The sequence below is a fragment of the Oncorhynchus keta genome, chromosome 24, assembly GCF_023373465.1.
Source record: "Oncorhynchus keta strain PuntledgeMale-10-30-2019 chromosome 24, Oket_V2, whole genome shotgun sequence".
Classification (NCBI taxonomy): Eukaryota; Metazoa; Chordata; class Actinopteri; order Salmoniformes; family Salmonidae; genus Oncorhynchus; species Oncorhynchus keta.
The window spans coordinates 4551541-4578419 of NC_068444.1; the positions used below are offsets into that span (position 1 = coordinate 4551541).

The 26879-nt window shown below is 48.6% G+C and overlaps 2 protein-coding genes across 2 annotated transcripts in view; one reads left to right on the forward strand and one right to left on the reverse strand.

Moving 5' to 3' along the window:
- Positions 1-26879, reverse strand: part of LOC127911260 (uncharacterized) — a 403289-nt gene that overhangs the window by 67680 nt on the left and 308730 nt on the right. The gene's annotated exons all lie outside the window — the stretch shown is intronic.
- The window catches only part of LOC127911317 (netrin receptor UNC5B-b-like), a 386624-nt gene continuing 383100 nt past the window's right edge, over positions 23356-26879 (forward strand). Inside the window, 1 exon segment of the mRNA XM_052477532.1 lies at positions 23356-24238. Within this exon segment, the coding sequence (XP_052333492.1) occupies positions 24148-24238 (91 nt within the window). The 5' untranslated portion in view covers positions 23356-24147.

Here is a 26879-nt window from a genome sequence, read left to right on the forward strand (position 1 = left end):
ACGGGACAGGCTGTATGACCTACTGTAGGGGACAGGCTATGTGACCTACTGTAGGGGACTAGCAATGTGACCTACTGTATGGGACAGGCTGTGTTACCTACTGTATGGGACTGGCAATGTGACCTACTGTATGGGACAGGCAATGTGACCTACTGTATGGGACAGGCTATGTGACCTACTGTACGGGACAGGCTGTATGACCTACTGTAGGGGACAGGCTATGTGACCTACTGTAGGGGACTAGCAATGTGACCTACTGTATGGGACAGGCTATGTGACCTACTGTATGGGACTGGCAATGTGACCTACTGTATGGGACAGGCTATGTGACCTACTGTATGGGACAGGCTATGTGACAGACTGTATGGGACAGGCTATGTGACCTACTGTAGGGGACAGGCTATGTGACCTACTGTATGGGACAGGCTATGTGACCTACTGTATGGGACAGGCAATGTGACCTACTGTTTCCCTCCGTCACGCTTTTTCTCTCTCTTTCTCTCACCCTCCTTGTATCTCTCTCTCTCTCTCTCTCTCTCTCTCTCTCTCTCTCTCTCTCTCTCTCTCTCTCTCTCTCTCTCTCTCTCACTCTCTGTCTCTCCCTCTCTCTCTGTGTGTCTCTCTCTCTGTGTGTCTCTCTCTCTCCCTCTCTCTCTCTCTCTCTCTCTCTCTCTCTCTCTCTCTCTCTCTCTCTCTCTCTCTCTCTCTCTCTCTCTCTCTCTCTCTCTCTCTCTCTCTCTCTCTCTCTCTCTCTCTCTCTCTCTCTCTCTCTCTCTCTCTCTCTCTCTCTCTCTCTCCCTCTCTCTCTGTGTGTCTCTCTCTCTGTGTGTCTCTCTCTCTCCCTCTCTCTCTCTCTCTCTCTCTCTCTCTCTCTCTCTCTCTATCTCACTCTCTGTCTCTCCCTCTCTCTCTGTGTGTCTCTCTCTCTGTGTGTCTCTCTCTCTCTCTCTCTCTCTCTCTCTCTCTCTCTCTCTCTCTCTCTCTCTCTCTCTCTCTCTCTCTCTCTCTCTCTCTCTCTCTCTCTCTGTCTCTCCCTCTCTCTCTGTGTGTCTCTCTCTCTGTGTGTCTCTCTCTCTCCCTCTCTCTCTCTCTCTCTCTCTCTCTCTCTCTCTCTCTCTCTCTCACTCTCTGTCTCTCCCTCTCTCTCTGTGTGTCTCTCTCTCTCTGTGTCTCTCTCTCTCTCTCTATCTGTGTGTGTGTGTGTGTGTGTGTGTGTGTGTGTGTGTGTGTGTGTGTGTGTGCGTGCGTGCGTGCGTGCGTGCGTGTGTGTGTGCGTGCTCGTGCGTGTGCGTGTGTGAAGCCAACAGGTCAGTCTTATGAGTCTATATAAAGCCCATTAGTGGTGTTCTCAGTTTGGTCCTGAAGCCAACAGGTCAGTCTTCTAAGCCTATATAAATATATATATATATATATATATATATATATATATATATATATATATATATATATATGAGAGAGAGAGATTGAGGCAGAGAGAAAGATGGTAGAAAGATTGAGACAGAGAGAAAGATGGTAGAAAGATTGAGGCAGAGAGAGAGAGACGGGAGAGAGATTGAGACAGAGAGAGAGATGTTCGAGTGATTGAGACAGAGAGAGAGATGGGAGAAAGATTGAGACAGAGAGAGAGATGGGAGAGAGATTGAGACAGAGAGAAAGATGGGAAAAATATTGAGACAGAGAGAGAGAGATGGTAGAGAGAATGAGACAGAGAGAGAGATGTTAGAGAGATTGAGACAGAGAGAGAGATGGGAGAGAGATTGAGACAGAGAGAGAGATGGGAGAGAGATTGAGACAGAGAGAAAGATGGGAGAGAGAATGAGACAGAGAGAGAGATGTTAGAGAGATTGAGACAGAGAGAGAGATGGGAGAGAGATTGAGACAGAGAGAGAGAGATGGGAGAGAGAATGAGACAGAGAGAGATGTTAGAGAGATTGAGACTGGGAGAGAGATTGAGACAGAGAGAAAGATGGGAGAGAGATTGAGACAGAGAGAGAGAGATTGAGACAGAGAGAGAGAGATGTTAGAGAGATTGAGACAGAGAGAGAGATGGGAGAGAGATTGAGAGAGAGAGATGTTAGAGAGATTGAGACAGAGAGAGAGAGATTGAGACAGAGAGAGAGAGACGTTAGAGAGATTGAGACAGAGAGAGAGAGAGATGTTAGAGAGATTGAGACAGAGAGAAAGATGGGAGAGAGAATGAGACAGAGAGAGAGATGTTAGAGAGATTGAGACAGAGAGAAAGATGGGAGAGAGAATGAGACAGAGAGAGATTGAGACAGAAAGAGAGAGATGTTAGAGAGATTGAGACAGAGAGAGAGAGAGATGGGAGAGAGACTGAGACAGAGAGAGAGAGATTGAGACAGAGAGAGAGAGATGTTGGAGAGATTGAGACAGAGAGAGAGAGATGTTAGAGAGATTGAGACAGAGAGAGAGAGATTGAGACAGAGAGAGAGAGATGTTAGAGAGATTGAGACAGAGAGAGAGAGATGTTAGAGAGATTGAGACAGAGAGAGAGAGACATAAAAACCAGGCCTATTCAAATGGACCGACCATGGAATGGGTCCCATCTGTAAAGAGCTATAATCAAAGTATTGGCAGTTGTGGTTTTTCCTGTAACCCGTGGAAACGTGATCGGCCATCAGTTTAATTTGCCTACAAGTTCAAAGAGACAAAGGTATTTATCACACACACACACACACACACACACACACACACACACACACACACACACACACACACACACACACACACACACACACACACACACACACACACACACACACACACACACACACACACACACACACACACACCTTCACTGCCTTAGTCAGGAATACACTAGTTGGAGGGAGAGATCTCGTGTTTCAGGAGATGCAAATCTAATGTAATGTTCAGTTCCAAATCCATAATGTAGAACAGCCACACAGCTCATGTTCAGACTGGGTTGACCCCACAAACTGGGTTGACCCCACAGACTGGATTGACCCCACAGCCACACAGCTCCTGTTCAGACTGGGTTGACCCCACAAACTGGGTTGACCCCACAGACTGGATTGACCCCACAGCCACATAGCTCCTGTTCAGACTGGGTTGACCCCACAGACTGGGTTGACCCCACAGCCACACAGCTCCAGTTCAGACTGGGTTGACCCCACAAACTGGGTTGACCCCACAGACTGGATTGACCCCACAGCCACATAGCTCCTGTTCAGACTGGGTTGACTCCACAGCCACACAGCTCCTGTTCAGACTGGGTTGACCCCACAGACTGGGTTGACCCCACAGCCACACAGCTCCAGTTCAGACTGGGTTGACCCCACAAACTGGGTTGACCCCACAGACTGGATTGACCCCACAGCCACACAGCTCCTGTTCAGACTGGGTTGACCCCACAAACTGGGTTGACCCCACAGCCACACAGCTCCTGTTCAGACTGGGTTGACCCCACAAACTGGGTTGACCCCACAGACTGGATTGACCCCACAGACTGGGTTGACCCCACAGCCACACAGCTCCTGTTCAGACTGGGTTGACCCCACAGACTGGGTTGACCCCACAGCCACACAGCTCCTGTTCAGACTGGGTTGACCCCACAGACTGGGTTGACCCCACAGCCACACAGCTCCAGTTCAGACTGGGTTGACCCCACAGACTGGATTGACCCCACATACTGGGTTGACCCCACAGCCACACAGCTCCAGTTCAGACTGGGTTGACCCCACAGACTGGATTGACCCCACAGACTGGGTTGACCCCACAGCCACACAGCTCCAGTTTCAGACTGGGTTGACCCCACAGCCACACAGCTACTGTTCTGACTGGGTTGACCCCACAGACTGGGTTGACCCCACAGCCACACAGCTCCTGTTCAGACTGGGTTGACCCCACAGCCACACAGCTACTGTTCAGACTGGGTTGACCCCACCGACTGGGTTGACCCCACAGACACACAGCTCCTGTTCAGGCTGGGTTGATAAAGGCCTCACTTCACAGAGTAACAGCCTGGGTCAGGATCTGCTTGTACTTTTTATCCAACTGCTAGTCATGTTTAGTATGATGATGACCACAGCATTTGGCCAAACAGCAGCTGCAGATCTGAGACCAGGCTGGACATCTAGGAACATGATGAATCAGCCAGATATAACCAACATTATATAATGTGATTCATAATGCTAAACTACTGCAGACTACTATTTCTGCATGTACTCTACAATGCAACTCATGTGGATGAAGAACTATCAACTCACAGTATACAGACAATTAAGTAGAGAGGGGCTTTCAAACTGATTCCATGTGTTGATTTAAAATTAAATATATATATTGTTATTTACTTTAAGCTGACTTGAACTATGAAGCAATCTGAAGCAGACCGTTACAATGATAATATGGTATGTTGTGGATGAGTCTGATGTTTATTGATAAAATGGCAGAATTCTATTGAAATGAAGGGATTTGCAGTAGAGAGACAGAGAGGACGAGGAAGTGTGAAGGAAGCAGAGATGAGACATTATTCTTCATGAATCCATCTCTTTAATGCCATTAAATAGGCTGTGTGGCTCATCCATACACACTACAGTTTATTTATAAGGGCCAGGAAGAGTTTCCAGGCTGTTTCAGTCTTTGTCTGCTCTTTCTGTTGTCTTCTGAGCTAAGCTTGTTGCAGATGTAGCAGTGGAGGTTTCCTTGATGTGGGGGAGTCGGAGGGAAGATAGAGGGGAGACGGAGGGGTGGAGGGGTGGGGGGAGGGGGAGACGGGGTGGAGGGGATGGGGGGAGACGGAGGGAAGATAGAGGGGAGATGGGGTGGAGGGGAGGGGGAGACGGGGTGGAGGGGAGGGGGAGACGGAGGGAAGATAGAGGGGAGACGGGGTGGAGGGGAGGGGGAGGGGGGGGGGAGACGGAGGGAAGGGGGAGGGGGGGAGACGGGGTGGAGGGGATGGGGGAGACGGAGGGAAGATAGAGGGGGAGGGGGAGACGGGGTGGAGGGGATGGGGGAGACGGAGGGAAGGGAGGGAGATGGGGTAGACGGGGTGGAGGGGAGGGGGAGACGGAGGGAAGATAGAGGGGAGACGGGGTGGAGGGGATGGGGAGATGGGGTGGAGGGGAGGGGAGGGGGAGACGGAGGGGGAAGATGGAGAGGGGAGACGGGGTGGAGGGGAGGGGGAGACGGAGGGAAGATAGAGGGGAGACGGGGTGGAGGGGGGAGGGGGAGACGGAGGGAAGATAGAGGGGAGACGGGGTGGAGGGGAGAGGGAGGGGAGGGGAGACGGGGTGGAGGGGAGGGGGGGAGGGAGGGAAGATAGAGGGGAGACGGGGTGGAGGGGAGGGGGAAGACGGAGGGAAGATAGAGGGGAGACGGGGTGGAGGGGAGGGGGAGACGGAGGGAAGATAGAGGGGAGACGGGGTGGAGGGGAGGGGGTAGACGGAGGGAAGACAGAGGGGAGACGGGGTGGAGGGGAGGGGGAGACGGGGTGGAGGGGAGGGGGAGACGGGGTGGAGGGGAGGAGACGGGGTGGAGGGGAGGGGGAGACGGGGTGGAGGGGAGGAGACGGGGTGGAGGGGAGGGGGGGAGACGGAGGGAAGATAGAGGGGAGACGGGTTGGAGAGGAGGGGGGAGACGGGGTGGAGGGGAGGGGGAGACGGAGGGAAGACGGAAGATTGAGGGGAGACGGGGTGGAGGGGGGGGAAGTAGAGACAGAAGGGGGAGTCGGAGTTGAGGGGCGGAGACGGAGACGGGATGGAGGGGCTAGTGTCTGAGGTTCAGGGCAGGGTGCTGGGCAGAGTCAGGCTAGTGACAGTGTCTGAGGTTCTGGGCAGGGTGCTGGGAGGAGTCAGGCTTGTGACAGTGTCTGAGGTTCAGGGCAGGGTGCTGGGAGGAGTCAGGCTTGTGACAGTGTCTGAGGTTCAGGGCAGGGTGCTGGGCGGAGTCAGGCTAGTGACAGTGTCTGAGGTTCAGGGCAGGGTGGTGGGCGGAGTCAGGCTAGTGACAGTGTCTGAGGTTCAGGGCAGGGTGCTGGGCGGAGTCAGGCTAGTGACAGTGTCTGAGGTTCAGGGCAGGGTGCTGGGCGGAGTCAGGCTAGTGACAGTGTCTGAGGTTCAGGGCAGGGTGCTGGGCGGAGTCAGGCTAGTGACAGTGTCTGAGGTTCAGGGCAGGGTGCTGGGCGGAGTCAGGCTAGTGACAGTGTCTGAGGTTCAGGGCAGGGTGGTGGGCGGAGTCAGGCTAGTGACAGTGTCTGAGGTTCAGGGCAGGGTGCTGGGCGGAGTCCGGCTAGTGACAGTGTCTGAGGTTCAGGGCAGTGTCTGAGGTTCAGGGCAGGGTGCTGGGCGGAGTCAGGCTAGTGACAGTGTCTGAGGTTCAGGGCAGGGTGCTGGGCGGAGTCAGGCTAGTGACAGTGTCTGAGGTTCAGAACAGGGTGCTGGGAGGAGTCAGGCTAGTGACAGTGTCTGAGGTTCAGGGCAGGGTGCTGGGCGGAGTCAGGCTAGTGACAGTGTCTGAGGTTCAGGGCAGGGTGCTGGGCGGAGTCAGGCTAGTGACAGTGTCTGAGGTTCAGAACAGGGTGCTGGGAGGAGTCAGGCTAGTGACAGTGTCTGAGGTTCAGGGCAGGGTGCTGGGCGGAGTCAGGCTAGTGACAGTGTCTGAGGTTCAGGGCAGGGTGCTGGGCGGAGTCAGGCTAGTGACAGTGTCTGAGGTTCAGGGCAGGGTGCTGGGCGGAGTCAGGCTAGTGACAGTGTCTGAGGTTCAGGGCAGGGTGGTGGGCGGAGTCAGGCTAGTGACAGTGTCTGAGGTTCAGGGCAGGGTGCTGGGCGGAGTCAGGCTAGTGACAGTGTCTGAGGTTCAGGGCAGGGTGGTGGGCGGAGTCAGGCTAGTGACAGTGTCTGAGGTTCAGGGCAGGGTGCTGGGCGGAGTCAGGCTAGTGACAGTGTCTGAGGTTCAGGGCAGGGTGCTGGGCGGAGTCAGGCTAGTGACAGTGTCTGAGGTTCAGGGCAGGGTGCTGGGCGGAGTCCGGCTAGTGACAGTGTCTGAGGTTCAGGGCAGGGTGGTGGGCGGAGTCCGGCTAGTGACAGTGTCTAAGGTTCAGGGCAGGGTGCTGGGCGGAGTCAGGCTAGTGACAGTGTCTGAGGTTCAGGGCAGGGTGCTGGGCGGAGTCAGGCTAGTGACAGTGTCTGAGGTTCAGAACAGGGTGCTGGGCGGAGTCAGGCTAGTGACAGTGTCTAAGGTTCAGGGCAGGGTGCTGGGCGGAGTCAGGCTAGTGACAGTGTCTGAGGTTCAGGGCAGGGTGCTGGGCGGAGTCAGGCTAGTGACAGTGTCTGAGGTTCAGGGCAGGGTGCTGGGCGGAGTCAGGCTAGTGACAGTGTCTGAGGTTCAGGGCAGGGTGCTGGGCGGAGTCAGGCTAGTGACAGTGTCTGAGGTTCAGGGCAGGGTGGTGGGCGGAGTCAGGCTAGTGACAGTGTCTGAGGTTCAGGGCAGGGTGGTGGGCGGAGTCAGGCTAGTGACAGTGTCTAAGGTTCAGGGCAGGGTGCTGGGCGGAGTCAGGCTAGTGACAGTGTCTGAGGTTCAGGGCAGGGTGCTGGGCGGAGTCAGGCTAGTGACAGTGTCTGAGGTTCAGGGCAGGGTGCTGGGCGGAGTCTGTTTAACAGTCTGATGACCTGGAAATAAAAGCCTCCATACTCCACCGTACACCTTCGTACATTTACATTTACATTACATTTACATTACATTTACATTTACATTACATTTACATTTACATTACATTTACATTACATTTACATTACATTTACATTTACATTACATTTACATTACATTTACATTACATTTACATTACATTTACATTTACATTACATTTACATTTACATTACATTTACATTACATTTACATTTACATTACATTTACATTTACATTACATTTAAGTCATTTAGCAGACGCTCTTATCCAGAGGAGGCATAGGCTGAGATGAACTCTCCAGAGGCTACCGGAGACCTGGAACTCCACGTGGGTCGTGCGCGCTGGGACCACCAGATTAGGGTGGCCGCGGCCACGCGGTGTGGAGCGTTTGTATGGTCTGTGCAGAGAGGAGAGAACAGGGATAGACAGACACATAGTTGACAGGCTACAGAAGAGGCTACGCTAATGCAAGGAGATTGGAATGACAAGTGGACTACACGTCTCGAATGTTCAGAAAGTTAAGCTTACGTAGCAAGAATCTTATTGACTAAAATGATTAAAATGATACAGTACTGCTGAAGTAGGCTAGCTGGCAGTGGCTGCGTTGTTGACTTTGTAGGCTAGCTGGCAGTGGCTGCGTTGTTGACACTACACTAATCAAGTCGTTCCGTTGAGTGTAATAGTTTCTACAGTGCTGCTATTCGGGGCTAGCTGGCTAGCTAGCAGTGTTGATTACGTTACGTTGCGTTAAAAGAACGACAATAGCTGGCTAGCTAACCTAGAAAATCGCTCTAGACTACACAATTATCTTTGATACAAAGACGGCTATGTAGCTAGCTATGTAGCTAGCTACGATCAAACAAATCAAACCGTTGTGCTGTAATGAAATGAAATGAAAATGTGATACTACCTGTGGAGCGAAGCGGAATGCGACCGGGTTGTTGAGTGCGGAAGTTCTATTCGGTAGACGTTGGCTAGCTGTTGGCTAGCTAGCAGTGTCTCCTACGTTAAGGACGACAAATAGCTGGCTAGCTAACCTCGGTAAATTAAGATAATCACTCTAAGACTACACACTCTAAACTACACAATTATCTTGGATACGAAGACAGCAAAGACAACTATGTAGCTAGCTAACACTACACTAATCAAGTCGTTCAGTTATATAATAATAATAATATATGCCATTTAGCAGACGCTTTTATCCAAAGCGACTTACAGTCATGTGTGCATACATTCTACGTATGGGTGGTCCCGGGAATCGAACCCACTACCCTGGCGTTACAAGCGCCATGCTCTACCAACTGAGCTACAGAAGGACCAGTGTAATAGTTGAGTGTAATAGTTTCTACAGTGCTGCTATTCGGTAGACGGTGGACGTTTGCTAGCTGGCTAGCTGCTGGGCAGATAGCAGTGTAGACTACGTTAGGACGACGAAATACGATAATTACGCAATTATCTTTGATACAAAGACGGCTATGTAGCTAGCTAAGAAGAAATTGCTAAGATTAGACAAATCAAACCGTTGTACTATAATGAAATGTAATGAAATGTAATGAAATGTAATGAAAAGTTATACTACCTGCGGACCGAAGTGCGGATGCGACCGCTCGCTCCAACAACACTGTTGTTAGTTGTTTGTGTGACATAATTTCACCGTCCTTGTTTACATAAATATTATACCTTGTAAATATTATCCAACATGTTTTATCTCTATCAGTATGTAGGAGTATAGTATGAATATTATTTCTCTATCTCTATCAGTATGTCGGAGTATAGTATGAATATTATTTCTCTATCTCTATCAGTATGTAGGAGTATAGTATGAATATTATTTCTCTATCTCTATCAGTATGTAGGAGTATGGTATATAGTATGTACAGTGGGCCAAAAAAGTATTTAGTCAGCCACCAATTGTGCAAGTTCTCCCACTTAAAAAGAGAGGCCTGTCATTTTCATGATAGGTACACTTCAACTATGACAGACAAAATGAGAGAGAAAAAAATCCAGAAAATCACATTGTAGGATTTTTTATTTATTTATTTGTAAATTATGGTGGAAAATAAGTATTTGGTCAATAACAAAAGTTTCTCAATACTTAGTTATATACCCTTTGTTAGCAATGACAGAGGTCAAACGTTTTCTGTCTTCACAAGGTTTTCACACACTGTTGCTGGTATTTTGGCCCATTCCTCCATGCAGATCTCCTCTAGAACAGTGATGTTTTGGGTCTGTTGCTGGTCAACACGGACTTTCAACTCCCCCCAAAGATTTTCTATGGGGTTGAGATCTGGAGACTTTACACGGATCAGTCGTCCTGGTCCCTTTGCAGAAAACAGCCCCAAACATGACGTTTCCACCCCCATGCTTCACAGTAGGTATGGTGTTCTTTGGATGCAACTCAGCATTCTTTGTCCTCCAAACACGACGAGTTGAGTTTTTACCAAAAAGTTATATTTTGGTTTCATCTGACCTTATGACATTCTCCCAATCTTCTTCTGGATCATCCAAATGGTCTCTAGCAAACTTCAGACGGGCCTGGACATGTACTGGCTTAAGCAGGGGGACACGTCTGGCACTGCTGGATTTGAGTCCCTGGCGGTGTAGTGTGTTACTGATGGTAGGCTTTGTTACTTTGGTCCCAGCTCTCTGCAGGTCATTCACTAGGTCCCCCCGTGTGGTTCTGGGATTTTTGCTCACCGTTCTTGTGATCATTTTGACTCCACGGGGTGAGATCTTGCGTGGAGCCCCAGATCGAGGGAGATTATCAGTGGTCTTGTATGACTTCCATTTCCTAATAATTGCTCCCACTCATCATGCATACTGGAGTATCTCCTCACCAGTCTGGGGAAATGGCTCCCCAGATCCGTCCTTACCTCCCAAAACAATATTTATTTCTGCTGCACATCAGATGCTATGTTCTCCTCTGGTACAAGCTGCAACTCCGTGCCCTCAACACAAACAACAGGTGCTTGTGGCTGCTCTACCACTGTCAGCCTATCCCTCCCTACATCAGTGGACCATTAGGAGGACTACCTGCGTCCTGCCCTCTGCCTTCTTCCTTTACGGGCAAGCATTATATGGCTAACAACAAAACACTGTTGACTACCCGTACTAGCATAAGCCATATACAGTCTGTTGTCATACATGACTTCAAACGATGACTCCAAATTCTTCTCCGGTGAGTCCAAAAACATAAACACCTGTCGCCGAAATTACACAACCTGTTTCAGAGCCGGTTGTTTGAAACCACATAACCTGTTTCAGAGAGGGGTGTTTCAGACGATTTAACCTGTTTCAGAGCCGGGTGTTTCAGACGATTTAACCTGTTTCAGAGCCGGGTGTTTCAGACGATATAACCTGTTTCAGAGAGGGGTGTTTCAGACGATATAACCTGTTTCAGAGAGGGGTGTTTCAGACGATATAACCTGTTTCAGAGAGGGGTGTTTCAGACGATATAACCTGTTTCAGAGAGGGGTGTTTCAGACGATATAACCTGTTTCAGAGAGGGGTGTTTCAGACGATATAACCTGTTTCAGAGCCGGGTGTTTCAGACGATATAACCTGTTTCAGAGAGGGGTGTTTCAGACGATATAACCTGTTTCAGAGCCGGGTGTTTCAGACGATATAACCTGTTTCAGAGAGGGGTGTTTCAGACGATATAACCTGTTTCAGAGAGGGGTGTTTCAGACGATATAGCCTGTTTCAGAGCCGGGTGTTTCAGACGATATAACCTGTTTCAGAGAGGGGTGTTTCAGACGATATAACCTGTTTCAGAGCCGGGGTTTCAGACGATATAACCTGTTTCAGAGAGGGGTGTTTCAGACGATATAACCTGTTTCAGAGAGGGGTGTTTCAGACGATATAGCCTGTTTCAGAGCCGGGTGTTTCAGACGATATAACCTGTTTCAGAGCCGGGTGTTTCAGACGATAAAACCTGTTTCAGAGCCGGGTGTTTCAGACGATATAACCTGTTTCAGAGCCGGGTGTTTCAGACGATATAACCTGTTTCATAGCCGGGTGTTTCAGACGATATAACCTGTTTCAGAGCCGGGTGTTTCAGACGATATAACCTGTTTCAGAGCCGGGTGTTTCAGACGATATAACCTGTTTCAGAGCCGGTTGTTTCAGACGATATAACCTGTTTCAGAGCCGGGTGTTTCAGACGATATAACCTGTTTCAGAGAGGGGTGTTTCAGACGATATAACCTGTTTCAGAGCCGGGTGTTTCAGACGATATAACCTGTTTCAGAGCCGGTTGTTTCAGACGATATAACCTGTTTCAGAGCCGGGTGTTTCAGACGATATAACCTGTTTCAGAGCCGGGTGTTTCAGACGATATAACCTGTTTCAGAGCCGGGTGTTTGAAACCACACAACCTGTTTCAGAGAGGGGTGTTTCAGGCGATATAACCTGTTTCAGAGCCGGGTGTTTGAAACCACATTACCTGTTTCAGAGCCGGGTGTTTCAGACGATATAACTTGTTTCAGAGCCGGGTGTTTCAGACGATACAACCTGTTTCAGAGAGGGGTGTTTCAGACGATATAACCTGTTTCAGAGCCGGGTGTTTCAGACGATATAACCTGTTTCAGAGAGGGGTGTTTCAGACGATATAACCTGTTTCAGAGAGGGGTGTTTCAGACGATATAACCTGTTTCAGAGAGGGGTGTTTCAGACGATATAACCTGTTTCAGAGAGGGGTGTTTCAGACGATATAGCCTGTTTCAGAGCCGGGTGTTTCAGACGATATAACCTGTTTCAGAGAGGGGTGTTTCAGACGATATAACCTGTTTCAGAGCCGGGGGTTTCAGACGATATAACCTGTTTCAGAGCCGGGTGTTTCAGACGATATAACCTGTCTCAGAGAGGGATGTTTCAGACGAGATAACCTGTTTCAGAGAGGGGTGTTTCAGACGATATAACCCGTTTCAGAGCCGGGTGTTTCAGACGATATAACCTGTTTCAGAGAGGGGTGTTTGAAACCACACAACCTGTTTCAGAGCCGGTCCAATAGCTCACAAGACGCTCTTCTTTAAGAAGTACACTATGCTCAACCATCCAATCAACCAGACGCTCTTCTTTAAGAAGTACACCATGCTCAACCATACGATCAACCAGACGCTCTTCTTTAAGAAGTACACCATGCTCAACTATACGATCAACAAGACGCTCTTCTTTAAGAAGTACACCATGCTCAACCATACGATCAACCAGACGCTCTTCTTTAAGAAGTACACCATGCTCAACCATACGATCAACAAGACGCTCTTCTTTAAGAAGTACACCATGCTCAACCATACGATCAACCAGACTCTCGTCTTTAAGAAGTACACCATGCTCAACCATACGATCAACCAGACGCTCTTCTTTAAGAAGTACACCATGCTCAACCATACGATCAACAAGACGCTCTTCTTTAAGAAGTACACCATGCTCAACCATACGATCAACAAGACGCTCTTCTTTAAGAAGTACGCCATGCTCAACCATACGATCAACAAGACGCTCTTCTTTAAGAAGTACGCCATGCTCAACCATACGATCAACAAGACGCTCTTCTTTAAGAAGTACACCATGCTCAACCATACGATCAACAAGACGCTCTTCTTTAAGAAGTACACCATGCTCAACCATACGATCAACCAGACTCTCGTCTTTAAGAAGTACACCATGCTCAACCATACGATCAACCAGACGCTCTTCTTTAAGAAGTACACCATGCTCAACCATCCGATCAACAAGACGCTCTTCTTTAAGAAGTACACCATGCTCAACCATACGATCAACAAGACGCTCTTCTTTAAGAAGTACGCCATGCTCAACCATCCGATCAACAAGACGCTCATCTTTAAGAAGTACACCGTGCTCAACCATACGATCAACAAGACGCTCTTCTTTAAGAAGTACACCATGCTCAACCATACGATCAACAAGACGCTCTTCTTTAAGAAGTACGCCATGCTCAACCATCCGATCAACAAGACGCTCATCTTTAAGAAGTACACCATGCTCAACCATACGATCAACAAGACGCTCTTCTTTAAGAAGTACACCATGCTCAACCATACGATCAACAAGACGCTCTTCTTTAAGAAGTACGCCATGCTCAACCATACGATCAACAAGACGCTCTTCTTTAAGAATTACGCCATGCTCAACCATACGATCAACCAGACGCTCTTCTTTAAGAAGTACACCATGCTCAACCATACGATCAACAAGACTCTCTTCTTTAAGAAGTACACCATGCTCAACCATACGATCAACAAGACGCTCTTCTTTAAGAAGTACACCATGCTCAACCATACGATCAACAAGACGCTCTTCTTTAAGAAGTACACCATGCTCAACCATCCGATCAACAAGACGCTCTTCTTTAAGAAGTACACCATGCTCAACCATACGATCAACAAGACGCTCTTCTTTAAGAAGTACACCATGCTCAACCATACGATCAACAAGACGCCCGGCCAAACTGAGCAATCAGGGAGAAGGGCCTTGGTCTGGGAGGAGACCAAGAACCCTGTGGAGATGGGAGAACTTACCAGAAGGACAACTATCGCTGCAACACTCCACCAATCAGACCTTTTTGGTAGAGTGGCCAGACGGAAGCCACTAAAAGGCCTTTTTGGTAGAGTGGCCAGACGGAAGCCAATAAAAGGCACATAATAGCCCACCTAAAGACTCTCAGACCACTAGAAACAAGATCTTCTAGTCTGATGAAACCAAGATTGAACTCTTAGGCCCTGAATGCCAAGTGTTACGTCTGGAGGAAACCTGGCACCATCCCTACGGTGAAGCATGGTGGTGGCAGCATCATGCTGTGGGATATTTTTCAGCGGCAGGGACTGGGAGACACTCCCCATCCAACTTGACAAAGCTTGAGAGGATCTGCAGAGAAGAATGGGAGAAACTCCCCAAATACAGGTGTGCCAAGCTTGTAGTATCATACCCAAGAAGACTTGAGGCTTGTAATCGCTGCCAAAAGGTCCATCAACAAAGTACTGAGAATGGTACTGGTAGAATGTGTTGTCAGGGACATGGTAGAATGTGTTGTCAGGGACATGGTAGAATGTGTTGTCAGGGACATGGTAGAATGTGTTGTCAGGGACATGGTAGAATGTGTTGTCAGGGACATGGTAGAATGTGTTGTCAGGGACATGGTAGAATGTGTTGTCAGGGACATGGTGGAATGTGTTGTCAGGGACATGGTAGAATGTGTTGTCAGGGACATGGTAGAATGTGTTGTCAGGGACATGGTAGAATGTGTTGTCAGGGACATGGTAGAATGTGTTGTCAGGGACATGGTAGAATGTGTTGTCAGGGAAATGGTAGAATGTGTTGTCAGGGACATGGTAGAATGTGTTGTCAGGGACATGGTAGAATGTGTTGTCAGGGACATGGTAGAATGTGTTGTCAGGGACATGGTAGAATGTGTTGTCAGGGACATGGTGGAATGTGTTGTCAGTGACATGGTAGAATGTGTTGTCAGGGACATGGTAGAATGTGTTGTCAGGGACATGGTAGAATGTGTTGTCAGGGACATGGTAGAATGTGTTGTCAGGGACATGGTAGAATGTGTTGTCAGGGACATGGTAGAATGTGTTGTCAGGGAAATGGTAGAATGTGTTGTCAGGGACATGGTAGAATGTGTTGTCAGGGACATGGTAGAATGTGTTGTCAGGGACATGGTAGAATGTGTTGTCAGGGACATGGTAGAATGTGTTGTCAGGGACATGGTAGAATGTGTTGTCAGGGACATGGTAGAATGTGTTGTCAGGGACATGGTGGAATGTGTTGTCAGGGACATGGTAGAATGTGTTGTCAGGGACATGGTAGAATGTGTTGTCAGGGACATGGTAGAATGTGTTGTCAGGGACATGGTAGAATGTGTTGTCAGGGACATGGTAGAATGTGTTGTCAGGGAAATGGTAGAATGTGTTGTCAGGGACATGGTAGAATGTGTTGTCAGGGACATGGTAGAATGTGTTGTCAGGGACATGGTAGAATGTGTTGTCAGGGACATGGTAGAATGTGTTGTCAGGGACATGGTAGAATGTGTTGTCAGGGACATGGTAGAATGTGTTGTCAGGGACACGGTAGAATGTGTTGTCAGGGACATGGTAGATTGTGTTGTGTAACGGTCAGGGACATAGTAGATCGTGTTGTCAGGGACATGGTAGAATGTGTTGTCAGGGACATGGTAGATTGTGTTGTCAGGGACATGGTAGATCGTTTTGTCAGGGACATGGTGGAATGTGTTGTCAGGGACATGGTAGATTGTGTTGTGTCACGGTCAGGGACATAGTAGAATGAATTTAACCTAACCCCTCTGAATCAGAGAGGTGCAGGGGGGGGCCTTAATCGACATCTTCGGCGCTCCGGGAACAGTGGATTAACTGTCTTGTTCAGGGGCGGAACGACAGATCTTTACCTTGTCAGCTCAGGGATTAGATCCAGCAATCTTTCATCTACTGGCCCAATGCTCTAACCACTAGACTACATGCCTCCCTTCCCTCTCTTTCATCTACTGGCCCAATGCTCTAACCACCAGACTACCTGCCTCCCTTCCCTCTCTTTCAGTTACTGGCCCAATGCTCTAACCACCAGACTACCTGCCTCCCTTCCCTCTCTTTCAGTTACTGGCCCAATGCTCTAACCACTAGACTACATGCCTCCCTTCCCTCTCTTTCATCTACTGGCCCAATGCTCTAACCACCAGACTACCTGCCTCCCTTCCCTCTCTTTCAGTTACTGGCCCAATGCTCTAACCACTAGACTACATGCCTCCCTTCCCTCTCTTTCAGTTACTGGCCCAACGCTCTAACCACTAGACTACCTGCCTCCCTTCCCCCTCTTTCAGTTACTGGCCCAACGCTCTAACCACTAGACTACATGCCTCCCTTCCCCCTCTTTCAGTTACTGGCCCAATGCTCTAACCACTAGACTACATGCCTCCCTTCCCTCTCTTTCAGTTACTGGCCCAACGCTCTAACCACTAGACTACATGCCTCCCTTCCCTCTCTTTCAGTTACTGGCCCAACGCTCTAACCACTAGACTACCTGCCTCCCTTCCCCCTCTTTCAGTTACTGGCCCAACGCTCTAACCACTAGACTACATGCCTCCCTTCCCCCTCTTTCAGTTACTGGCCCAATGCTCTAACCACTAGACTACCTGCCTCCCTTCCCTCTCTTTCAGTTACTGGCCCAACGCTCTAACCACTAGACTACCTGCCTCCCTTCCCTCTCTTTCAGTTACTGGCCCAATGCTCTAACCACTAGACTACCTGCCTCCCTTCCTCCTCTTTCAGTTACTGGCCCAATGCTCTAACCACTAGACTACCTGCCTCCCTTCCCTCTCTTTCAGTTACTGGCCCAACGCTCCAACCACTAGACTACCTGCCTCCCTTCCCTCTCTTTCAGTTACTGGCCCAATGCTTTAACCACTAGACTACCTGCCTCCCTTCCCTCTCTTTCAGTTACTGGCCCAATGCTCTAACCAATAGACTAGAGTACCTGCCTCCCTTCCCTCTCTTTCAGTTACTGGCCCAACGCTCTAACCACTAGACTACCTGCCTCCCTTCCCTCTCTTTCAGTTACTGGCCCAATGCTCTAACCACTAGACTACCTGCCTCCCTTCCCTCTCTTTCAGTTACTGGCCCAATGCTCTAACCACTAGACTACCTGCCTCCCTTCCCTCTCTTTCAGTTACTGGCCCAATGCTCTAACCACTAGACTACCTGCCTCCCTTCCCCCTCTTTCAGTTACTGGCCCAATGCTCTAACCACTAGACTACCTGCCTCCCTTCCCTCTCTTTCAGTTACTGGCCCAATGCTCTAACCACTAGACTACATGCCTCCCTTCCCCTTCTTTCAGTTACTGGCCCAATGCTCTAACCACTAGACTACCTGCCTCCCTTCCCTCTCTTTCAGTTACTGGCCCAACGCTCTAACCACCAGACTACCTGCCTCCCTTCCCTCTCTTTCAGTTACTGGCCCAATGCTCTAACCACTAGACTACCTGCCTCCCTTCCTCCTCTTTCAGTTTCTGGACCAACGTTCTAACCACTAGACTACCTGCCTCCCTTCCCTCTCTTTCAGTTACTGGCCCAATGCTCTAACCACTAGACTACATGCCTCCCTTCCCCCTCGTTCAGTTACTGGCCCAATGCTCTAACCACTAGACTACCTGCCTCCCTTCCCCCTCTTTCAGTTCCTGGCCCAATGCTCTAACCACTAGACTACCTGCCTCCCTTCCCTCTCTTTCAGTTACTGGCCCAATGCTCTAACCACTAGACTACCTGCCTCCCTTCCCTCTCTTTCAGTTACTGGCCCAACCCTCTAACCACTAGACTACCTGCCTCCCTTCCCCCTCTTTCAGTTACTGGCCCAATGCTCTAACCACCAGACTACCTGCCTCCCTTCCCTCTCTTTCAGTTACTGGCCCAATGCTCTAACCACTAGACTGCCTGCCTCCCTTCCCCCTCTTTCAGTTACTGGCCCAATGCTCTAACCACTAGACTACCTGCCTCCCTTCCCTCTCTTTCAGTTACTGGCCCAATGCTCTAACCACTAGACTACCTGCCTCCCTTCCCTCTTTTTCAGTTACTGGCCCAACCCTCTAACCACTAGACTACCTGCCTCCCTTCCCTCTCTTTCAGTTACTGGCCCAACCCTCTAACCACTAGACTACCCTGCCTCCCTTCCCCTCTTTCAGTTACTGGCCCAACGCTCTAACCACCAGACTACCTGCCTCCCTTCCCTCTCTTTCAGTTACTGGCCCAATGCTCTAACCACTAGACTACCTGCCTCCCTTCCTCCTCTTTCAGTTACTGGCCCAACGTTCTAACCACTAGAGTACCTGCCTCCCTTCCCTCTCTTTCAGTTACTGGCCCAACGCTCTAACCACTAGACTACCTGCCTCCCTTCCCTCTCTTTCAGTTACTGGCCCAATGCTCTAACCACTAGACTACCTGCCTCCCTTCCCTCTCTTTCAGTTACTGGCCCAATGCTCTAACCACTAGACTACCTGCCTCCCTTCCCTCTCTTTCAGTTACTGGCCCAACCCTCTAACCACTAGACTACCTGCCTCCCTTCCCCCTCTTTCAGTTACTGGCCCAATGCTCTAACCACCAGACTACCTGCCTCCCTTCCCTCTCTTTCAGTTACTGGCCCAATGCTCTAACCACTAGACTGCCTGCCTCCCTTCCCCCTCTTTCAGTTACTGGCCCAATGCTCTAACCACTAGACTACCTGCCTCCCTTCCCTCTCTTTCAGTTACTGGCCCAATGCTCTAACCACTAGACTACCTGCCTCCCTTCCCTCTTTTTCAGTTACTGGCCCAACCCTCTAACCACTAGACTACCTGCCTCCTTCCCTCTCTTTCAGTTACTGGCCCAACCCTCTAACCACTAGACTACCTGCCTCCTTCCCCTCTTTCAGTTACTGGCCCAACGCTCTAACCACTAGACTACCTGCCTCCCTTCCCTCTCTTTCAGTTACTGGCCCAATGCTCTAACCACTAGACTACCTGCCTCCCTTCCTCCTCTTTCAGTTACTGGCCCAACATTCTAACCACTAGAGTACCTGCCTCCCTTCCCTCTCTTTCAGTTACTGGCCCAACGCTCTAACCACTAGACTACCTGCCTCCCTTCCCTCTCTTTCAGTTACTGGCCCAATGCTCTAACCACTAGACTACCTGCCTCCCTTCCCCCTCTTTCAGTTACTGGCCCAATGCTCTAACCACTAGACTACCTGCCTCCCTTCCCTCTCTTTCAGTTACTGGCCCAACCCTCTAACCACTAGACTACCTGCCTCCCTTCCCTCTCTTTCAGTTACTGGCCCAATGCTCTAACCACTAGAGACTACCTGCCTCCCTTCCCTCTCTTTCAGTTACTGGCCCAACCCTCTAATCACTAGATTACCTGCCTCCCTTCCTCCTCTTTCAGTTACTGGCCCAATGCTCTAACCACTAGACTACCTGCCTCCCTTCCCTCTCTTTCAGTTACTGGCCCAATGCTCTAACCACTAGACTACATGCCTCCCTTCCCCCTCGTTCAGTTACTGGCCCAATGCTCTAACCACTAGACTACCTGCCTCCCTTCCCCCTCTTTCAGTTCCTGGCCCAATGCTCTAACCACTAGACTACCTGCCTCCCTTCCCTCTCTTTCAGTTACTGGCCCAATGCTCTAACCACTAGACTACCTGCCTCCCTTCCTCCTCTTTCAGTTACTGGCCCAACATTCTAACCACTAGAGTACCTGCCTCCTTCCCTCTCTTTCAGTTACTGGCCCAACGCTCTAACCACTAGACTACCTGCCTCCCTTCCCTCTCTTTCAGTTACTGGCCCAATGCTCTAACCACTAGACTACCTGCCTCCCTTCCCCCTCTTTCAGTTACTGGCCCAATGCTCTAACCACTAGACTACCTGCCTCCCTTCCCTCTCTTTCAGTTACTGGCCCAACCCTCTAACCACTAGACTACCTGCCTCCCTTCCCTCTCTTTCAGTTACTGGCCCAATGCTCTAACCACTAGAGACTACCTGCCTCCCTTCCCTCTCTTTCAGTTACTGGCCCAACCCTCTAATCACTAGATTACCTGCCTCCCTTCCTCCTCTTTCAGTTACTGGCCCAATGCTCTAACCACTAGACTACCTGCCTCCCTTCCCTCTCTTTCAGTTACTGGCCCAATGCTCTAACCACTAGACTACATGCCTCCCTTCCCCTCGTTCAGTTACTGGCCCAATGCTCTAACCACTAGACTACCTGCCTCCCTTCCCCTCTTTCAGTTCCTGGCCTAATGCTCTAACCACTAGACTACCTGCCTCCCTTCCCTCTCTTTCAGTTACTGGCCCAATGCTCTAACCACTAGACTACCTGCCTCCCTTCCCTCTCTTTCAGTTACTGGCGCAACCCTCTAACCACTAGACTACCTGCCTCCCTTCCCCCTCTTTCAGTTACTGGCCCAATGCTCTAACCACCAGACTACCTGCCTCCCTTCCCTCTCTTTCAGTTACTGGCCCAATGCTCTAACCACTAGACTGCCTGCCTCCCTTCCCCCTCTTTCAGTTACTGGCCCAATGCTCTAACCACTAGACTACCTGCCTCCCTTCCCTCTCTTTCAGTTACTGGCCCAATGCTCTAACCACTAGACTACCTGCCTCCCTTCCCTCTTTTTCAGTTACTGGCCCAACCCTCTAACCACTAGACTACCTGCCTCCCTTCCCTCTCTTTCAGTTACTGGCCCAACCCTCTAACCACTAGACTACCTGCCTCCCTTCCCCCTCTTTCAGTTACTGGCCCAACGCTCTAACCACCAGACTACCTGCCTCCCTTCCCTCTCTTTCAGTTACTGGCCCAATGCTCTAACCACTAGACTACCTGCCTCCCTTCCTCCTCTTTCAGTTACTGGCCCAACGTTCTAACCACTAGAGTACCTGCCTCCCTTCCCTCTCTTTCAGTTACTGGCCCAACGCTCTAACCACTAGACTACCTGCCTCCCTTCCCTCTCTTTCAGTTACTGGCCCAATGCTCTAACCACTAGACTACCTGCCTCCCTTCCCCCTCTTTCAGTTACTGGCCCAATGCTCTAACCACTAGACTACCTGCCTCCCTTCCCTCTCTTTCAGTTACTGGCCCAACCCTCTAACCACTAGACTACCTGCCTCCCTTCCCTCTCTTTCAGTTACTGGCCCAACCCTCTAATCACTAGATTACCTGCCTCCCTTCCTCCTCTTTCAGTTACTGGCCCAATGCTCTAACCACTAGACTACCTGCCTCCCTTCCCTCTCTTTCAGTTACTGGCCCAATGCTCTAACCACTAGACTACCTGCCTCCCTTCCCCCTCTTTCAGTTACTGGCCCAATGCTCTAACCACTAGACTACCTGCCTCCCTTCCCTCTCTTTCAGTTACTGGCCCAATGCTCTAACCACTAGACTACCTGCCTCCCTTCCCTCTCTTTCAGTTACTGGCCCAACCCTCTAATCACTAGATTACCTGCCTCCCTTCCACCTATTTCAGTTACTGGCCCAATGCTCTAACCACTAGACTACCTGCCTCCCTTCCCTCTCTTTCAGTTACTGGCCCAATGCTCTAACCACTAGACTACCTGCCTCCCTTCCCTCTCTTTCAGTTACTGGCCCAATGCTCTAACCACTAGACTACCTGCCTCCCTTCCCTCTCTTTCAGTTACTGGCCCAATGCTGTAACCACTAAACTACCTGCCTCCCTTCCCTCTCTTTCAGTTACTGGCCCAATGCTCTAACCACTAGACTACCTGCCGCCCTTCCCCCTCTTTCAGTTACTGGCCCAATGCTCTAACCACTAGACTACCTGCCTCCCTTCGCTCTCTTTCAGTTACTGGCCCAATGCTCTAACCTCTAGACTACCTGCCTCCCTTCCCCCTCTTTCAGTTACTGGCCCAATGCTCTAACCACTAAACTACCTGCTGCCCAGTGGTTCTGTGGTTCTTGCTTTGCCCTATTTTTTTTGCAGAAAATGTGTGTTTGTGTGTGTGTTCTCTTCTAACAGCAACCAACCAGTGGACCACTGACTGACAGTCACAAAAGAATACCATCATCACAAACCTTATTTAGCCTTGTGTCCACCTCACCCCAGTCCCATCATCACAAACCTTATTTAGCCTTGTGTCCACCTCTCCTCAGTCCCATCATCACAAACCTTATTTAGCCTTGTGTCCACCTCACCCCAGTCCCATCATCACAAACCTTATTTAGCCTTGTGTCCACCTCTCCTCAGTCCCCTCATCACAAACCTTATTTAGCCTTGTGTCCACCTCTCCTCAGTCCCCTCATCACAAACCTTATTTAGCCTTGTGTCCACCTCTCCTCAGTCCCCTCATCACAAACCTTATTTAGCCTTGTGTCCACCTCTCCTCAGTCCCCTCATCACAAACCTTATTTAGCCTTGTGTCCACCTCTCCTCAGTCCCCTCATCACAAACCTTATTTAGCCTTGTGTCCACCTCTCCTCAGTCCTCTCCAGGGAGCTCGTCAGGACTGACAGCACACATCATAGACGTAATTTAAATTAATGAGCCTCGGGGGGAGACCCAACCCCATCCTCTGTATATTGGCTCTCTACATCAGACAGGAAACATTTATGAAAATGGTGCTCTCTTGTGGCGGCAACGGGGGAATGTTTATTGAACGAATGGGGGAGGTTACTGTAGGCAGGACATTTCTCCATGGTACACTCAGTTTGTTGCCTGGCTACCCAGACTTCTTGCTCCCCAGTGAATTATTGTGCTTCTAAATATGGTTTAGGCATAAACATAAAGATACGATTTATGTCATGGACAAATGGGGGGTAATTGCAAAATACATACCACCTTTGTTCTGTATGAGAGATTCACCTGGTTGACAAATAATGTTTTTTTTTTTTTAAATAGATTCTGGAAGAGTCTGTTTTTGAAACAAATGTTAGATGAATGAAACATCTTTTACAGACTACAATATCCTCTAAGTGCCTTACCTGATACCATGACAGTTTAAACAAAATCAGTTAGTCAACAACCAGGCTAATTGACTTAATGACTTCCTGAACCCATATGAATCGGATCCATCCATAGATTTCGCTTCCGTGTTTTCGATCTCTCCTTCTCTTCTCTCGCTCCAACTCTCTTTAGTCATCCCTTTCACTTCTTCATTATCCACAACTCTCGGAGGGTGATGCTCAATGATTGGCTAGGTGGGGCGTGGGAGACTGGACGCCGGCTTTTTCTGATCCGTGTTCATGTTTAGACTACACCTTTGCACACCCACGGAGCAGAGAGGACGGACAGCGCGCCAGGAGTGTGAAAAGACTCGGCCATAATAACCGGTGGCGGTGGAAGCGGTAGTAGCAGCGGACCAGAGACGAATCAGAGCAGAGTCAATACTTTTTAAGTTGACTAGTGCTGAAGTAGAGCAGCGCGCAGTAGCACCAGTTTCCCCTCTTTGTTTTCATACATTTCTTTATTATTGCTCTGCCTCAAATGTTAAAATATATTTTAGCTCTGGCTGATATAGGTCTACGGAACTTTCTTATCTGACTTGTCCTGCCAGCACTTATTTTATGGTTCGCATTTACCCCTGAACCCGAGTGGAAGCGATAATATCTGGGATATTGTTCCATAAACCTATTCATTTAGTTTGTCCTGCGTTATCGGTGATATGTGTCTTTTCCATACGGACTTTATTAGAGGAACTCATAGCAATAAATAACAGAGTTTTATTTTTTTTATTTTTTTTACAGGATTGTATTTATTTATCCCATGTTGGATAATTTATTCCAGTAACCTAAACTACATGTAGCCTACCCCCCCCCCCCAAAAAAAAAAACATTTGGACACGTTTATATTTTGGAGACCGATTTGTCATTGAGAAATTATATTTGAAGGGACATATAGCCGACATTGAAGAGAAGGGATTGGCGATATCCAGGGCACCGAGAGCACCTGGGACAAATCGCGGTGGCGTAACCCGGTAAAGATGCTCACTTTTTGGATGCAGCGAGACCAAGGCCTCTGTCCTCTACTTGTTCTCATTGTTCTCACCAGTGGATATCTCGTCTCTGATGCTGGTAAGAAACGCTTTATAACGTATACCATTTATAACGCGGGCTATGTGGAGCTTTACCTTGACTGTGTTGGGAAGACTTATGACTGACACTCAAAAGCAATGCATTTGAATCCTTTGGTCTGATAGGCTATACGAAATACGTAGCATAGATTGTTTTGAATCGAGGTACACCTGCTATAGAAGATTGCCTTGTTACCCGAGCCCTGTCCTGATAGTGAGAGCTGTCAACACACGCATACATTCTCTCTCTCTCTCTCTCTCTCTCTCTCTCTCTCTCTCTCTCTCTCTCTCTCGTTTGTGTGCAATCTGAAATGATATGACTCGTTAAGGTTTACTGTATTGTTTGATATGTAGATTACCCTTAGCTACATGTTTTATTGTTTGTTTTGGATATGAGCTTGGCTCCGCGGGAGTCCAGAGGAATCGAACATTTTTAACTACAAACAAATAGAAACGCAACATGTAAAGTGTTGGTCCCACGTTTCATGAGCTGAAATAAATATATTCTCTCAAATGTTATGCCCAGATTTGCTTCCATCCCTAGTTAGTGAGCATTTCTCCTTTGCCAAGATACTCCATCCATCTGACAGGTGTGGCATATCAAGAAGCTGATTAAACAGCATGATCATTACACAGGTGCACCTTGTGCTGGGGAATATAAATAGCCCCTCTAAAATGTGCATGGAGGGGAGGAGATAAGAAGTTAGGGGAGGAGAGGCGAGGAGGAGTGTTGATTGAAGCCGAGTATGAGGCGAAATGAAGACGACAACACTTGCATCTTGTGAATTGGCTTCGGCCTGTATTGATCTGCATCAGTGTTCATCTCTTGTAAGTGTCTTGGCTTTTCCCCCCCAAACAATAACCTCGGCCGTTCATATTACTGCAACGAAAACTTGTCATGTCTCATCCGTTACCTCCGGAATTAGCACACTACACATTTGCCCCCTCTAAGTAGGGCAGTGTAAACAAAATGATCTCGATGAGCCAAAAATGATAACAGCAGACCAATTATTATTTCTAGAGACTTGTTTGAGGTTTTACCGGAAATTGTAGTTGCGCTGAGAGTTGGGAAGGCAAGTTCAGGGAGGGAGTGAGTGTGAAACAATGACGCCTGGGGAACCAAAGGGAGTGATATATGTTGGGAAGGTAATCAAGGAGGTGATGGAGTCCAGGTGAGTCTGAGGACTCACAGGTGCGCGTCACGATGGTGACCGGTGTGCGCCATAGCGAGCAGCCTGGTGACCCTAGAGTCCGGAGAGGGAGCCCAAGTGACAGTAGTAACAGCCTGCTACAATCTGAAATTGTCAACTGTAGCTTTAAAATCTCTTGACAGCACTGAGAATGATCAATGATTTTCAGTCGTAAAGCCTGGTTTGTTCTAAGGGAACTTTAATACGCTGGGCCTAAGCGTTATCTAGCTATGGTTCAGCTAAACGTCAACATTCAGCTCACAGCCAGAAACCGTTTGTGAGGAAAATGCAGGAAATATTTTGTTTAGCTATCATAACCTGTTTAACCTAATATTATAATATGTATTACACTTCATGGTAGCGTTACTGTACTTTTATATACGGGTAAACGTTCCTTAGTGATATGCTAACGTCACTTGATCAGGAAGCAAGCAGGAGTTAGCTGATTTAAGGGGTACGGAAGAAGAAAAACATGCACTTTCATTGTTTGAACACACTTGTGAATTGTTGCATTTTTTCAAGAGTGTAATATGTTTTAGAAGGGGGGGGGGGAGTAGCTTGAACTGTTAAATAGTTTGTGTTTACTGGGCTAGTGGCTACTGTGATATTTACGGTCAGTTTGAGCTGTGGACCAAGATGTCGCGATGCCAGGATGTGAATTGGAAAGTAGAACATCTCTTTGGCCACGACTCTCCTCGCTGTGGGAATAGAGCATTTAGGAGCGCAACAGCATCAAGGCTTTTTAGGGATGTGGTGTATTTTGACTTTTCAATACTATAACTCAGGCATAATTCAGAGATGTTCTGTGTAGTTTGTTAAAGCTGAGTGATACAACCGAGTAATGATAAACCAACCGAGTAATGATAAACCAACCGAGTAATGATAAACCAACCGAGTAATGATAAACCAACCGAGTAATGATAAACCAACCGAGTAGTGATAAACCAACCGAGTAATGATAAACCAACCGAGTAATGATAAACCAACCGAGTAATGATAAACCAACCGAGTAATGATAAACCAACCGAGTAATGATAAACCAACCGAGTAATGATAAACCAACCGAGTAATGATAAACCAACCGAGTAATGATAAACCAACCGAGTAATGATAAACCAACCGAGTAATGATAAACCAACCGAGTAGTGATAAACCAACCGAGTAATGATAAACCAACCGAGTAATGATAAACCAACCGAGTAATGATAAACCAAAGTGATAAACCAACCGAGTAATGATAAACCAACCGGTAGTGATAAACCAACCGAGTAATGATAAACCAACCGAGTAGTGATAAACCAACCGAGTAATGATAAACCAACCGAGTAGTGATAAACCAACCGAGTAATGATAAACCAACCGAGTAGTGATAAACCAACCGAGTAATGATAAACCAACCGAGTAGTGATAAACCAACCGAGTAATGATAAACCAACCGAGTAATGATAAACC